The following is a 15,800-nucleotide window of genomic DNA, read 5'->3' on the forward strand; positions in this document are numbered from 1 at the left end:
TTCTGGATCTGCAACTGCAAGCATATTTTCTAGAACACCTACACAGATGTGGGAAAAAATGACTGAGGAAGGGTAGAAATAATATCTAGAGATGTTTCAAAAACAAAAAGGCAGGTCAGAAACAGTGAATGCATCACATTCAAGGAAACCACGATTGAGGAAATACGGATCTATTTGTCTTGGAAGCACATCGAGCTGGCTGCTAAATGGACATCTGCAGCTTTATTTTCCCCCCACCTTTATAAATAACTGGCATGTCAAACACCATCAACCTTTTCTTCTGAAAGACTTCTTGGAAAACAGATGGGAACAGTAAATTTGATCAGTGTAGATTTGAAGGCTAAGTATCAATTGCAAAAGGGGAAGGGAGGCAGGAAATCATTACTGCATCTGACACACTGTTCTTATCCCAAGACTGTTCATACTAGTTAACGTCAAAAGAAAAATGACCGGTCATCCAGTCATGCTGGTTCCACTGACAAGGCTACTGAACTTGGACTGGCTTATTGAAAGCCACTGCCCCAGTGATAAGACAAATTATTTATTCCAAGTCCTTTTTCTTTTGGGGCATATAACAGAATATTATTTCATGAGAAGATATAAATGCAATGCTGAGTTAAAAATAATAATCAAAATTTCAAGGATTGCAAGGAACAGCAGGGTTATCATCTCTCCAAGCTACACATGATCTTCACAAAGACTTAAGCAGCAAAGTTTTCCAATTCCCTTGGCTCAGCTGGAAGCAACTTTGCTGCTAACAATGATGCTTCTTGGAAAGTTAGGGAATACCTACAGAAGATGCTGGTAATTTTTTCATCTTTAAACTCTGAAGGCAGCACTTTTTGTAGCCTTTTAAGCATCAGTTGAGACAACTGCTTAAGGTTTGTGCTTGTCTTTCCTCTAGCAGGGCCAACCACGAAAGGATAAAAACTCTATGCACCAATCATTTGCTTTCACAGGACACTGAGAAAACAAGGTAAAAAAATCCTTTCGGTCTCTCTGATATACTGCAAAGACAAATCTTAATTTCATCAAGGGCAAACTGGCTACATCGATTGGATTATTCATTTGGTATAATGGACTTTGCTTTCTTCCTGCAGCTTTCTCAAAGCAAGAACAAAATGAAGATAAATCAGCTCTCTCTCAAGGCTGACACTCTTCATATATTTATAGATTTCAAAGCCCTGCAATACAATAGAAGTGAGGTATTCATTACACATGATTTTTTTTTTTCCTTTGCAATACTGTTACTCTTACGTAGACTCCACAGAAAACATGCGTGCTTTGCAAAGGAAAGGCTGCAGCACAGACCAGCAGCAGCTCCGTGCTTCTCTCCTCCCTAAGGACTTTCTTCACCGTTACCAATTAAAAAGCCCAGCTTTTCCTTTACCAGCACAGAAGCCACTTTGATACACGTGCATGAAAGCATACATAACAGAATACCCTTTTGATCCACCAAGCAAAGGACTAATTGCCTTTTTCTGAGGGAGCACCACTAACGTAATCCTGCTCTGCAATCTCGACAACTGACGTAAGTGCCAGAGTTTATGAAATCTAAAAATTATTTCCCCTATCATTACAGACTCTGTTGCTATTAAGTTAAAGATCTGACCTCATCTTTTTCACGCAATAAATGAACTAGTTATTGCTAACCACTTTTTCTTAGAATGAGACTACATGTTTATCAACTGCACCATATAATGGCAACTTTCCATTGCTTATTACTTTGTAAAAAGGAATGGCATACTGTATTGCATCATTGTATTTAGGCCAAGGAGAATCCTGTGGCACAACACAGCAAGGCAAATATTACCCCACAATCAACTTCAGAAAGAGGGAAGGAATTGCTTTTTGGGGTCAGACTTGCCTTGAATTAGAGCACACTGCAGTTGTCATTGAGCTAATTACAGTGAAGAAACCTCTAGACCTGAGTAAATATTGCACCTATTTATTATTCAGTTCATCTAGATCTGAGGTGCAACAGCAAAATGTCTGTCTGTAGTCAGCAAACACTGCCTGCATATGTTTAAGGTACTATCTTAAAGGGTAGGGGAATTCAGCTAGCATGAAAATAGCCTTTTTCTTACAAAGTTACACCTGCCAAAGTATGACCATCATTGAAAGGAAGACGATCTCCTGGATAATCACATAAGTCAGCCAGCACTGGCTTCAGAAAATCTCTGATGATGGTTAATATAACAGGCAGAAGACATTCACTTGCTTTCTTCCTTTCCTAAACTTACTTTAAAGCAATGCAGTTTCACAGAGAAGCTTTCTGCAAAGCATTTAGGAATGTCAAAGGAGCAGGTGATCTAGCTTATATTTATTTTACAAGCTTCATGAGGAAAATGCATCATGCAATATGCCTCTAGTTTTCTACAAGTAAATGAACAAAGCCAAAGTAAATCAGCAAGTGGCACAGCACGCCAAAAAAACAGAAACAAAAAGAGCAATGAAATTGTACTTATCACTTAGAAAAATCTAAGCCTTTCATTTGAGATGCTTATGTTTGGGTAACCTTTGGAAGAATGTTTGCTGTTCCATTACACAAACAATGGAAATATGAGATAAGGAAAATAACTGCAGTTGCCAAGAATGCTCCATGCACTCAAGTCATTAAATATTTAGATATTATTTTATAGACATATAAGATGCTTCCAGCAGGAGTCTCAAATGTACAGAACACGTCCATCCTGGGTTTGTGTGGATCCCCGGGACACAGGGCAGAAATCCCAAAGCTGTGCTCATGTCCATCTGCGTAGCACCGTGCTGGTACACCCACCCATCGAAGTACAGACATGTAAGAGCCAACTTTAAGCTTGCTAAGGCCAAGTATTACAACTTTACCAGGCATGTTATATATGACTTTGAGATAGTACTGGGAGCCAAAGCAAAACTCGTTACTTCACATGCGTTATTAACCCAACCATCTTGCCTAGATCTTTTCCATCTGTTCACAATCTTGAAAGACCTACCAGGACAATGGCATCTAATGTGAGCTTGGGTCAGACCCAGCATTTATGCACAGAACAGACATGCAAAGAGCCAGATAAGCAATAACTTCTACAGCAAACAAGCAGGGGCAGGAGTCATCCCTGGGTGCCAAGGGGAGGCCCCATGTCCCTTCCTATGCTTCCTGCCCATCCCTGGGGGCAGGCACCAACTGGGCCTCTCCAGTCATGACCCCCAAAGATACAGGCAGAACACAGAATCCCGGAACAGCCTGAATTGGGGGACCTCATCTGGTTCTAAGCCCCCTGCCAAGGACAGGGATGCCACCCGCGGGATCAGGGTGATTCCTTCCCAGGCAAGATCTCACCACCAGAATGCTCCATGAACACCCTGGGTGCCTACAGGAGCATTACAAGCCCTTTGTGGGGACCTGAATGGGCCAGCACAGCTGACAAGGATTTATTAAAGTGAGTAGGGAAAAGCGTCAGTATATCACAAGCCTTACCAGCTCAACCAGGTTTCATACTGCATGAATAACTAGGTGAAATATGAGCTTAAAGTTTGCTGTTTTTTTTTTTTTTTTTTTTTTTTTTTTCCTTCCCATGCAAGGTAGGAAAAAGAAAAGGTGTTCCAAGACGGGGAACCCTTACAGGCATGAGCCATGACAATAAGGAAGGCTTTTTGTTGTGGGGGAAGACTGTTTCATTGTTTAAACCAAGCCTTCCATGGGGAGAGAACATGTACAAATAAGGACTAGATGTGTACTTTGAGTTTGGCTGCTGGCCTGGACGTGCTGGCAAATTGGCCTGAACTGCAAGTTACATTGTGACACCACAAATAAGGACAAGGATTTAGGCATGGCAATCTGGAGAGAGGATGAGGAGTTCTGGTTTAGGGTGCTTTGAAGAGGCTGCTCTGAAGATTTTGAAAATACTTCAGCTCAGCTCCACATCCAAATTCTTAAAATCTACTTTGGGAGAGCTGGAACATAGCTTTTAAAGAACAAAAAACATTGCATGAGTAGAATAATATTCTGACCTTGAATTCTGACCTTTTTCTGACAAAAAAATCTGACCTTGAATTTAAATGGTTTGAGAAAATCTTTAATTTATACTTAAACATTAATAAAACATCAAATATTATGTGTATTGTGCTAACAACAGCTAAAATGATGCTACTACTAATTTCTTAACTTTCATAATATTTTTGACAGGGTGGTGTTATACATTTCAGTCTCTGTCAATCCACTATTTTACATTTCTATTTTACACTCACAATTATATTTGGCTCATTCAGCTGTCTTCCATTCCTATCTCATTTTTCTAAGTTCTGTACACACCTGTAGCTAATATAACATACAACAGTTGAGTAGTGTACCTAAATGAAATTCAGTATGTACTAGGCAAGATGAGCTTCAAAAAAACAGGATATTAAGTTATTAACAGCATATTTTTTTACAAAAGCAAGCTTGAGGAACTAAAACTAGCTGCTAATAAAAGCAACTGGGTCACGTGGTTGTAGTCAGTCTTCCTTCATTTTTTACCTCAGTTAAAATTGTAAAACACTTTTCAGACTATTAATAAAAAAGAAATACTCCTACAGTTGGCTTCATTGGTACTCAGTCTGTATCTCTTATATGGCAAATGAGAAAGAGCGATCTTGCATCTATCTTAACTAAGGACAGTCATGGGGATAAAAAGTCAACTTCTACGCTATAAATATTTTCATTTAACTGCTAATCAATACTTTCTCTTGCCATGAAATCTTGATACAGTATCCTAAGAGAACTAAAGAATGCAAAACATACTTTCATTTTTTGTATTAAATATAGGTTCCAATGGTTCACATAATAACGTTCTCACAGTACACCAGATCACCTCTAGACACTTTTACCTAGAAACTTTAGTTACCTGCAATCTATCAGGTAGCTACTCAACACAAACAGAGCTTCTATAATGCTGTGACATTGTAACCAATATATAACATCTTTTGGAGCTGCTGTTTCAGGCCTGAAAAACAAATATTGCTGATATTCCTGATAGCACAAACATTACATAGGTAAAAGCCTTTTCTTTACATTAGGGAAAAAAAAAAAGTCATGGTTCACAGCTTCACATTTCCTGCATATTGGCGATTACAGCATCCTAGTATTTCAAGCAAGAAATCATGCAACTTAATTCACTAACATGTTCTTAGAAGGAATAAATATTTTTGTAATATGAAGGGAATGTAGTTGAGTAACTTAGGGTAAATTGGTACATACTACATAAAACTGTGGACAAAAAACAGTTAACATTCATTTCAGGAAAGAGTGCATTCCAGTCTTATTTGGTATTCATCCAACTAACTCATCACATTTTACCAGCCATCCTTTATAAGGTATCACTAATGCTCGAGTGAGCATCAAAGACTCAGATTGCACATAAAATTATACAACTGTCATCCTGGCTTGGCCCAATGGGGCATTCAATGCCATTTTGCAAAACGGCAGATAGCTAGATCCTGCTTATTTTCCATATTACTAGAATAATGAAAGTGAAACTAATCTGAACAGAAATATTAAAAAAAAAAAAAAAAAAAGATACATGCATTTGTATTTTTTCATACAACGTATTTCCGTAGGTTTGGGGCAAAATAAAGCCACATCCAGTGACTTCCAAAAAGGCACATCCAGTATAAGTAATTGATTCCACCAGTCCATAGGCAGTATTAATAAAAATCATCAAATATTAACATAGAAAATGAATTGCTGAATAAACTGAGCTAATTACTACTTCTTATATTGTCTAAATATCAAGTCAGTAAATTCAGATTAGATCACAGTTTGAAATATTCCTGCTTTAAGATTTTTCCTCTGTTTGAGTAGCTGCTAAAGCTATGCTTCAAAAAATGACAAAAATTTTATTTTATGGAAACAAATTCTGAAAGAGCTAAACCCAGGAAAACCAAATTCAATGGTCAAGTCCTTTTTGCTGTTTCATTCATATTCACCCAAGACTCTTGCTCAGCAAGACTTTGAGTTTATTGAAACCCTGCAGTAATGTTTATTCTCTTATTCCTCATAAAACTGTGTAAAATCTGCAGCACTCTAAAAAAAGAGTAAAAAAAAGAGGAACTGAACTGTCCTTCACCAAAAAAAAAAAAAAAAAAAAAAAGCGCTCTATGGGAGGATCCATTATGTACATCAATAATAATTTATCTGTAACTCTTGTCTGCCTGATATCAAAATCCCCCTTCCATAAAAGAACCTATTTGTTTCCTCACCATATTGTGACATTCTTTGCCACGCTGAGACACAAGAAAAAGCAATGGCTAGGGAGGTATGCCTAAACATATGTTTGACAGAAGCCTCTATAGAGTTTTTCTTCTGAATTGTTATGGATGCTTGCTCTCAGATGAAAATTTCTGAGTTCAACATGACATTCCAGAGACATTTCCTCCTGAAACTCTTTTTCCAAACAAAACAAATAAAAATAAGATCAAAGCTTAGTGTGACTAGAAACACCTATTACATGGTCTAATTTAAAATTAAAACCCAGCAGAGTCCTCATGATTCCAAGGCTATGCTGATTGCCATTCGAAGCTGGAAATGTTTCTCCCTAATGCAGAAATGATGAAGCGTATGTAAGGCTCAGAGGAAAGTTACCTTATCTGAAGTATCAGATATAGATTACTGCTGGAGTCAGCATGCCACACTAGTTGGAGCCATACGCTCTGTTCCGATATGAGGAATTAAGTTTCCCTGATGTCACAAATTGAACAGATAATGCAAATAACATTTCCTTTGAAGTTCACATTGACCAGATAACCACTAGAATAAGTTGGCAAAACTTCACTGAATTGCTCTCGGCTCACCCGAACTGAGACTTCACCTTCAGTATTTTATAACCCACTGAGGAATATAAAAGGTGTTGAATCCCAAATGGGATATTTTTAAATTTGTGTTTATTCTGCCATGTAAATGTAGGGATCCTGCATTTGTGTCTGGAATTCCCCAGATGCATCATGGATGTGTCAGAATCATTGCATATTCCCTGAGGAGTAGATTACCTGGTGGGCAACAGCTGTCTGCAAGACTGATGGACATCTGGAAATGCCAGACAAGGGGCACAGACCCTTTTTCCTGCCTCACTCCTCCCACAGAGAGCAATCTCTGGGCAGGACAAGGTATTTGGCCAAGACTAGAAAATGGACGTTGAATTATAAAAGGTTCCACTTGCCACTAATTAGAATACAAGATGATGCATGAATGCTAAGTCACTATTGGAGCTTTGCTGCGCATTTTAATACAAAATTAGTTTAATAATCCTTTGCTGAAAAGGTACTGTTAACAGCATTATAGTTTCTAACATCTAAGAATTCTGACATTATATAAGAAGAAGGATAGGGCCATAAAGAAAAATTTAATCTTTATATGAAGATTAGGCATAGGTAGCTGCTCCCTGGGACTCTTCAACTAGTGTAACTTATAATATCACATTATGTGACCCTACAATGGACATGTTTATGGTTACACCAACAAATCAAGATTCTAAAGCATTTAAACATACAAAGTAACTAAATTATTGATTTTTAAAAGGAAAGGATGAAACAAAGCTAACATTTCTATCTTCTTGAAAAAGAAAGTAATTTAAAATTAACATCTTGACTACTTTACAGAACAAGATAAATATTATAGATTTAAAGACTGTATAACTTCCAAAAACATTAATATGCTTTGGAGGTGAAAATACAATGATTTTAAAAAACTAGTATAATGATTGCTGACCAGCTAAAGAATGCCAGAGGCACTTAGAAGAATAGATACTGAGAAATTATGAATGGTATTATTAAACACAAGTAAGGAGCATAATTATAAATATAAAAAGTCCAACTAATTAAAACACTGACACAGTAACTTGTTGGTAATGATGAAAATTATCTATGGTGATAGAGAAAGTCAAGATTAGCAACGACAAAACATATGCTACATATTGATTTAAAAAGTAATAAAACATGTATCTCAATCATTCATTTCATATTCTCAAGAGGTGTAAATACCTAGAAACTTTTGAAGCAATTAGTATGCATCTTCTTATCCCCAAAATGTAGAAGTTAAAGTGTCATTATAATGCCATGAAACAGGTGCTGATGTTTTTGTCTGCATTTTTAAGAAATAATGCATTTACCTGTTTGAATAAATAGGTCCTTCTATTCTCATGCTAGCTGTAGATGTAGCTAGACAAATGGGTGACTGCTTTCCTCTTTCCCTGAAGAATTTTTGTTGGTTTCTTGTTGGGGAATAATGGCAGCACCATGAGAACTGTGATAAGGTTTTAAATGAAGCCTTTCTTTCACTCTCAGGAGAGCATTTATGCAAAGCCCCCAGATTTCACTGAAGGGAAATATGCTTACCTTCTGTTGGTGATGTCTTCAGATGTCTGCAGAGCCCCTCTGTTTCCCCATATGTCTCTTTAATTTTTACTACTGCTTCTGTTCCTCGAAGTTCCATGAGGGAGCGCAGTTCTTGCAGTGTGCACCCAAATTCTCCTGCATGGTTGGCCTCATTTCTTTGGTTCTTGGAATAAAAATCGCTATTTGTCATGTCACCCATTGTTGCTGATTATATTGCTCCACTCGTTATAGTTGATACAAGCTTAAAATTGTTTAAAAATTGAAGGAAAGGAATCTCGTATCCCAACCTAAGCAATTAGAAAGAATCCAGCGTGTCCAGTGAGCGGTGTGGAGAATGCCTCTGGCGTGCAAAGTGTCCCTGGCCGACTGGTGGTCCACAGACTGGCTGCTTTCAAGGCTGCAGACCAGCTCCACTCCATTCACCACTTCCCATTATGCAGCACCCAGGCTGTAGAATCTACATGGTCATTTCTTCCTCTGGACCTTTGGGAACAAACAGAAGGCGCTCATTAGAAGAGTGAGCACTGCTGCTTTACAAGGATGATTTCAAATTCATTCTGTCATTGCAATCCGACTTGTCATTTAAGAACAGCTATAGAGAAACACTGTACAGATCTCCTGCAAAATGCTGCAGGTGGTCAAAGCGAGCATCGACAAGTATACCACTAGCTCTCACCAGATAAAGCTCTCTACACCTGAAGCACCAATGGCAGTGTTTCTTACTTTAATCAAGTCCCAAGAGCACCTGCTAAATGAGATGGTTCATAAATATTAATAAGAAAGTGATTAGTCCTGCATGCTGGATGCACCTTGAGTGTGTACTCTGGTTCATATGGCCACTGCAATCCTTCATCCCACAAGAACACAGACTCTCTTAAAGGCTACAGAGTAACAGAAAACAGTTAAACCATTAGCTTTAATAATGGGTTACAGCAAAAGTGTTTTCCCGCACAAGGACGGTAAAACTGGTGGAAAAACTAGAGCCGCCCGTTATGAAGTCAGAATACATTTGCATACATTACATCTTGCAGCCTTGCCTTCTGTGGGTTTAAATGCAACCCTGGAAAGAAGAAGAAAGAAAAAAAAACACTCAAGCATCTTGGCCTGAAGGGCCAGAGCTGGGGGCAGTCAGGCTGCTCCCCCCGACACACACCTGCCAGCACAGCTCGGGGCGGGCCTGGGCCTAAGAAGTCACATTCAGACCATCTGGGAGACAGCTGATTACTTTCTAAAACCAGCCTTTAAAACATGTCTCCTCTTCCCATATTCTAATGAAGTTGGTTTAAATACTGCTGAAAGCAGCTATTACACTTGGCACAGAGTATTCACAGCAATTAAAGGTTTCTTTTTTGCCTCAAGTGGGCTAGTGCCTGCACACTGTCTAATCTACAGGCCTCTGGCCTATTTTGCTTGTGATTTAAAAGGTCTTTAAAAGAGCACACCACCAGCCCAGTGGCAGGTGAGCCTGCCACATTTTGAACTTTCTAGGTATTGCAGTACACATCATGTGCACATACAGAGGATCCCAAAGTGTTTCAAGCCCCAATATTATATTTGTGCAGCAATTGACATCTCCTGCCCACATACCGTAACACACAGGCTTGCTATTTCCACTGCACTAACTCCCTTGCCATCACTCTGCATGGGAGAAAGATCAAACCCGCTGCATTCACTAAGGCCTCATTGCCTACAAATACATTATTTGCTTTGGAGACGACTAGTTCACCTTCTTCAGGGAGACAAACTGAACCTCTCCCCTCCTCTCACGTACGGATAACAACTCAACATTCCTAAGATTTCGGGGGGGTAACAAAGGCCAAATTTTCATTACAATATTATGGAATGGATTTGAAATAGCAGTCAACTGCTACATGCTTCTTCCACCCATCCTATTTATTGCCAGATATTCTAGTGCTACGAACTACTGCCAACTTTCATTTCACATATTGCTTTTCAAATTCACATGAAGAGAAGAATTTCAGCACAAAGCATGGCTTACAGTGAGCAATAAAGAAAAACTGGAAGCGGTAATAAAAAGGGACCTTTATTTGCCAAGGAAGAGCAAGGAGGAGATATCCTGCCCTACCAACAGGGCTCAGCTTTCCACGCTTGCATGCCAGACAATGTTCATGGTAACCGTTAATTCAGAGTAACTTCTTACATATAGCATGCAAAAAGAGTAACTTAGAGCAAACTGATTTTTTCATAACAAAGAAAAACCAGGAAAATATTGTGACAAAAGGTGGCATCAATAATAACTAAAGTGACAGACTTATACATTTCCAGTGGGCAGGAAAAATAAATAAATAAAAATAAATAAAACACAATCCATTCCAAAGATAAGTACACTTAAAGATCTTGAACACTGTTTAAAACAACCACAACACTCAGAGAAGGCAGCAACAAAAAACAATACATCATTCACCTAACAGACAACTCATAGGGCTTTATTGGTGCTATGTTCGTTATTTTTTCCAAATCCTCCTCTACTAAAAGAAAATAAACAATACAGCAAAAAAAACAATGATTACCTTTTTCTGATAAGAACCCCCTGGTGATTTCATCAGTGATGTAAAGAGTACTGAACTTGGCGTCAAAGATGTTTTCTGCACTGTTTTTCTGTAGGATGAGTCCACCACTCTCAAGCAAAGCATCTTCTTTGACTCACTGTGCCATCACTATATATTAATATTTTTTGCTTCTATTCCTAGAAATTCCATTTGCTATTTGCCAGCTACAGCAAGACATTGATGTTGCTTTTTAGCATGTGCTTGAGTCATTTGCCTGCTTAATTTTTTATATTGCTTTCAATTAAATATTAATCAATAAACAACAAATATGAAGGTTGTGCTTCCTTCAGTGCTTTAATAACAAATCCCTTGGAGTTTCTGCTCTTCATGATTCACCTAATGCAATGGCACCAGGGAAACACCACCTCACATTTTTGAATGGCAGATGGCAATATATAGAAAGCACAAAGCATGACTAACGTTATTCACTGATAATGCACTTCTCTAATCCTGTGGAACAAGATATGCCAGCTTCATTTGATCCTTGAATCTCTCTTATGAAAAGTCCAGGAACCTTGCCAGATTGCATACCAGGTTAACATAACTGACACAACCCCATGGCCACTGAGTGGTTAATATTCTTATAACAAAAGCTGAGAAATAGAAAACTGAGACTGATATATGGTATATGGCAATACTCCCCCATCAGTTGGGCTACAGGATTTACATCATCAGAATAGATTAAAAAAAACTACAAGTGAGTGAAATTTGCAATCTCTTCTACAAAAAATCCAACTACTGCACCAGGTTTCGATAGGGCCTTCTGTCTGCTGTTTGGCAGGGAGAACGTGAGGGAATTATTTCACAAAGCACTCCCAAAACCTTGATATTTTCAATATGTGAATAAAGTACAGGAGAACTACCAACACCGATTTGAAACAATCAGGTGATACCTGTACATTTTCAATCAAAATTAACAACTCACATTATTCAGGAATAGTACCACAGAAAAACCCTCACTGATTCAACTCAGATTAAATAACAGACAGCTGTTATTTTGCCTCAGAGAAGGTACGGATCCAGACACACTGCAAAGAGAAACAGGCACTTATAAACTGAGTCTGATCTCTTTCCAACACAGATGTCTAAATTAGGTGAATTGAATTTCATGCCAGGGGTGCCTACTTGCACTGGTTATAGGGCAAGTCTGCATAAGTAGTTCACAAAAAGACATCCAATGGCACTTGAAACTAATCCACCTCACTACGGTCTAAGCTGTACAGGGAACAAAAAGGGAATGACATCTCCATCACTGTACAGCAGTTCAAGCAAGATACATGTTTCAGCAGCAGCAAGTGCACTGGAGTTGGGAAGTAACGAGGGAGCGCAAGTGCATCTTCTTTCTTGCTCACAGGAGACCTATGTTCCCTCAGAGCCTCCATGAGAAAACCTCTCAACCTCTAGCCCAAGGCCCACTCAACCTCTTCAAACCCAAAGACCATCACCTACAGTGTGCTTCAATGGCACTAATTTATAAGCAATTGCACCCCAGGCCACATAAAGCCACCTCCCAGAAGTCAGGGAGCACAGCCTTTGACATCATTCTAGCACACAGTCATTTCCTCCCCAGTTGTATTTGGTCTCACCATTCCCAATGGCAACGGTCTGTAGAGAACTTCTCTATGGAGTATTGGTTTCAACAAGAGAGAAATAAAAACCTCCAGTCACTGAAAAACTAATTTCACAGTGTGATGTTGCCAGTCATGTGGTTCTTTCTTTTTTCTTACCAATGCTTCTGAAACAAGCTTTGGGAACAAGAAATTTAGGTAAAAATTTTCCTAAAGCATAGTTTGGAAACAACTGTCAAAAAAGGGAAAAAAGATAAACTATTAGTTTCCCAACTAGATGCATTTCAGATACCAAAAGACTTCACATTCTAGAAAGCCTGAGTAAAAAGCCTGAGTAAAATATTACACTTATTTTTCTCATTAAGTGATCAGAATACAAGTTGTCACCTTGTTATAAGTTATTTTCCAAGATGTTGTGGATTTTTGTTGTACAAGTGCACTACAAACTACATTCTCCCCTCTTTTCCCAGGTGCCTGTAGCTTGGGAAACAGGCTTCCATTCCTGTAGAGCCCAAGTCAAATATTTTTCATCTTCTAGCTGCTTAAAGGAAATGCATGCCAATTAAAACAGAAGCAATTTGGATGAACTAACTGCAGGCCTGCTGGGAAAACTATACTTTGATTTCTCCAACCAGGAAAAGTCTCATCTTGGAAGCTTGTAAATATTTTTACAGAGTATTAGAATGATTTCTAAGCAGGTATCACCACCATGTATTCTGATATCTGATTTCATTTGGATGTTTATTAGCAGAAAAAATCATAGTAAATAACAAACCAACTCTTCAGTTTCACGAGAGTAGAATCACAAAACCTGCATTTCACCATCCTTAAAAGTCTGGGCAAAACACAGATTTCATGACAACTCCAAAAATTCAGGCTACATTCATAATTGGTCTGTTTTCTCTAAATTTTTAATCTAAGGATATACTGACTCTGATCTTAAAAATATGGTGATGAAGGAATTACCTGCACTTACAGGAGGAAGGATGAAGAAGTAATCACTTCTTAATGGGCTGGCAGAGGAACAGCCAGGGCAGACAGATCAGCAAATCAAGGAGCCATTCACTCATTGTGCAGTTGGGAAGAAGGCATACTGATCTGGTTCCCCCCAAATGATACCGAGGGGGTTAGCAGTTCCCAGCCTGTAATTGGTGGCATTACTGTCAATCTAGGATTATTATTTGGCTAAAGACACAAAGCTAGTTGCTCCCTTGGGACATGCAGAGACCTCCCAAAACAAGAAGAAAAAAAAAAAATGCTGGATGTGTCACATTTTACTGAGTGCTAGGTATTCAGTCAGATTTATCAATATCCATTCTATTAGAGATAAAACAGAATTGGAAGCAGAATTAAGGGAATTTTCCCTGGAATCTAAGCAAAATGGGCTGAGTTTTTTCAAGACTAGAGTTCCTCAGACCTCGATGTGCAGCATGTGCTGGATAAAGCCAGCAACAGGCAGACACCGTGCTGGAGACGATGCAAGACTCAATGGCAACCCTCTGCAAGCTGGAAAGAGGTGAGAAAGAAAAACCCTACCCTGCTCCACACAAGTCTCCATGTGAGTGAAGTAAGTCCAGCTGTGGCCCAGTTGAATCACCTCTTACTATTTATTAGTCTTCTCATATGTCAAAGACAAAATGCTCATCTATTTGTGAAAATAATCTTCACAGACAAGAATGAGAAATGTCTTGTTTATCTAAGCAGCCAATGAAGCTATTCAAATGCACCCAAACATGCTCAGACCCATACTCTCTTAAAAAGTGATTCTGAAATTTAATTATCAGGAATGCATAAGATGCAGCAGAACCTCAGGAAAACTATTACTTGAATAAAAGCAGGCTGGCACCTTCAAAAGTGTGATTTTTTTTGTTTAATATCCACAAGCAAAGAGAAGATGAAGAAAGGAATTGAACTTTGCAGCTAAGTGCTGTCTGAAAATATCCTAATAATCACTAAAGAATTTCATGTTGCATTAAGAAAAGTGATAAATAACTCATTCACAATGAACATCCAGGACTGACAGACATTTGTATGTTCCAACTACAAAACACTGGAATCTCTTCAAGAATGCTTACTTTAGAGTTCCCCTGCTCATATGACATAATGACAACAAAGTTAAATAATAATAATAAAGAGCCTTTTTAAATCCCAGACATCTAACAAATATCATTACAGCCCCTAAATTACTTCAGTCCTTTCAGTATGAATCCATGCCTCCAGTAAGCTTGTACAAATGTTACTATCAGGTAGGATAAAGAAAAATGATTTCCTGTCTACTGTATGATACTGCTGATTATTTGAAGGCAAAAGAGACACAGTCACAAAATAAATCTTTATTTAAAGGAGCACAAAAGGTCATTAGTTTCAGTTAAACAATAAGCCTATTTACTTAGGACCTCTACCAAGCAGAATCAAATGTTTACAAAAATTTGCTGATTTTTTTTCCATGCTGTACCAATATGCTAAGGGAAAGTTAAAACAATTGTGAAATAAAACTACCTCTAATGCCCTGCTATAGCGTGCAGTTATTCAGTCTACAATTTGACACAAAGTCTGTTTTCTGCCATTACTCATGTAAATGGTTGCAGCAAAGCCAAATGAACTACTGACAGGAAGAAAAATACTATTAAAGGAATCAATTCAGTCCCATTAAAGTCAATGAAATTACTCTATCAACGACTTCTGGGGGATTGGATCAGACCCTGCAGATGAAATCCTTCCTTCACTGACGCCAGAATTTCACTGTTTATGAATGCTGTTAGCAGACAGACTGCAAGAAGGAACCATGTTTATTATCCCTCATCACTGAGTACCAGGCTGAGTGGCAAAATACTTCTGGTGTGGCTATGCAACACCATCAACACCTGCTGACCTCAGGCACTGCTGTATGGGACCAGAGGACTAACCAGCAGCCAGAGCTCCCACTGGTGTGGAGCCCTACACGTCATTAGTGATGCTTAATGAAGGAGAATACTTTCCTATGCAAAGAGGTTTTCTAGTAAAGTCTGTACCGGCCACAAGTTTAAGCACCCTCTCTTGTTTCTTGCTGATACTAGCGGGGATTTATTTTATGTGCTTTCAGTGATGAAATTAAAGGTTATTTTTCATTAGCTATTTATTCTCCCCCAAGGCTGTAATTCCACTTTGCAAAGCAGTTATTGGGTTTCCTTTATTCACTGTCTTCCTGCACAACGCACATTCCTACTCTTTGTTCAGTGCCAGAAGTCAACTCCAAAGACCCATTCTACACCTCTGTAGGCTTTAGAAAATGCATGTTTTCATCTATAGCGGCACTGATCTGTACAGAAACTAACAC

At 38.5% G+C, this 15,800-nt stretch overlaps 1 protein-coding gene across 18 annotated transcripts in view; it reads right to left on the minus strand.

The window, feature by feature from the left end:
- Window positions 1–15,800, minus strand: part of ATP2B2 (ATPase plasma membrane Ca2+ transporting 2) — a 405,121-nt gene that overhangs the window by 166,426 nt on the left and 222,895 nt on the right. For all 18 annotated transcript variants that reach the window (XM_035337444.1, XM_035337435.1, XM_035337434.1 and 15 more), the window contains one exon: window positions 8,347–8,829. In XM_035337444.1, coding sequence (XP_035193335.1) covers window positions 8,347–8,545 — 199 coding nt within the window. In that variant the 5' untranslated portion in view covers window positions 8,546–8,829. The remainder of the gene's footprint in view (window positions 1–8,346; window positions 8,830–15,800) is intronic.

This window comes from Oxyura jamaicensis, chromosome 12 (assembly GCF_011077185.1).
Source record: "Oxyura jamaicensis isolate SHBP4307 breed ruddy duck chromosome 12, BPBGC_Ojam_1.0, whole genome shotgun sequence".
Classification (NCBI taxonomy): domain Eukaryota; kingdom Metazoa; phylum Chordata; class Aves; order Anseriformes; family Anatidae; genus Oxyura; species Oxyura jamaicensis.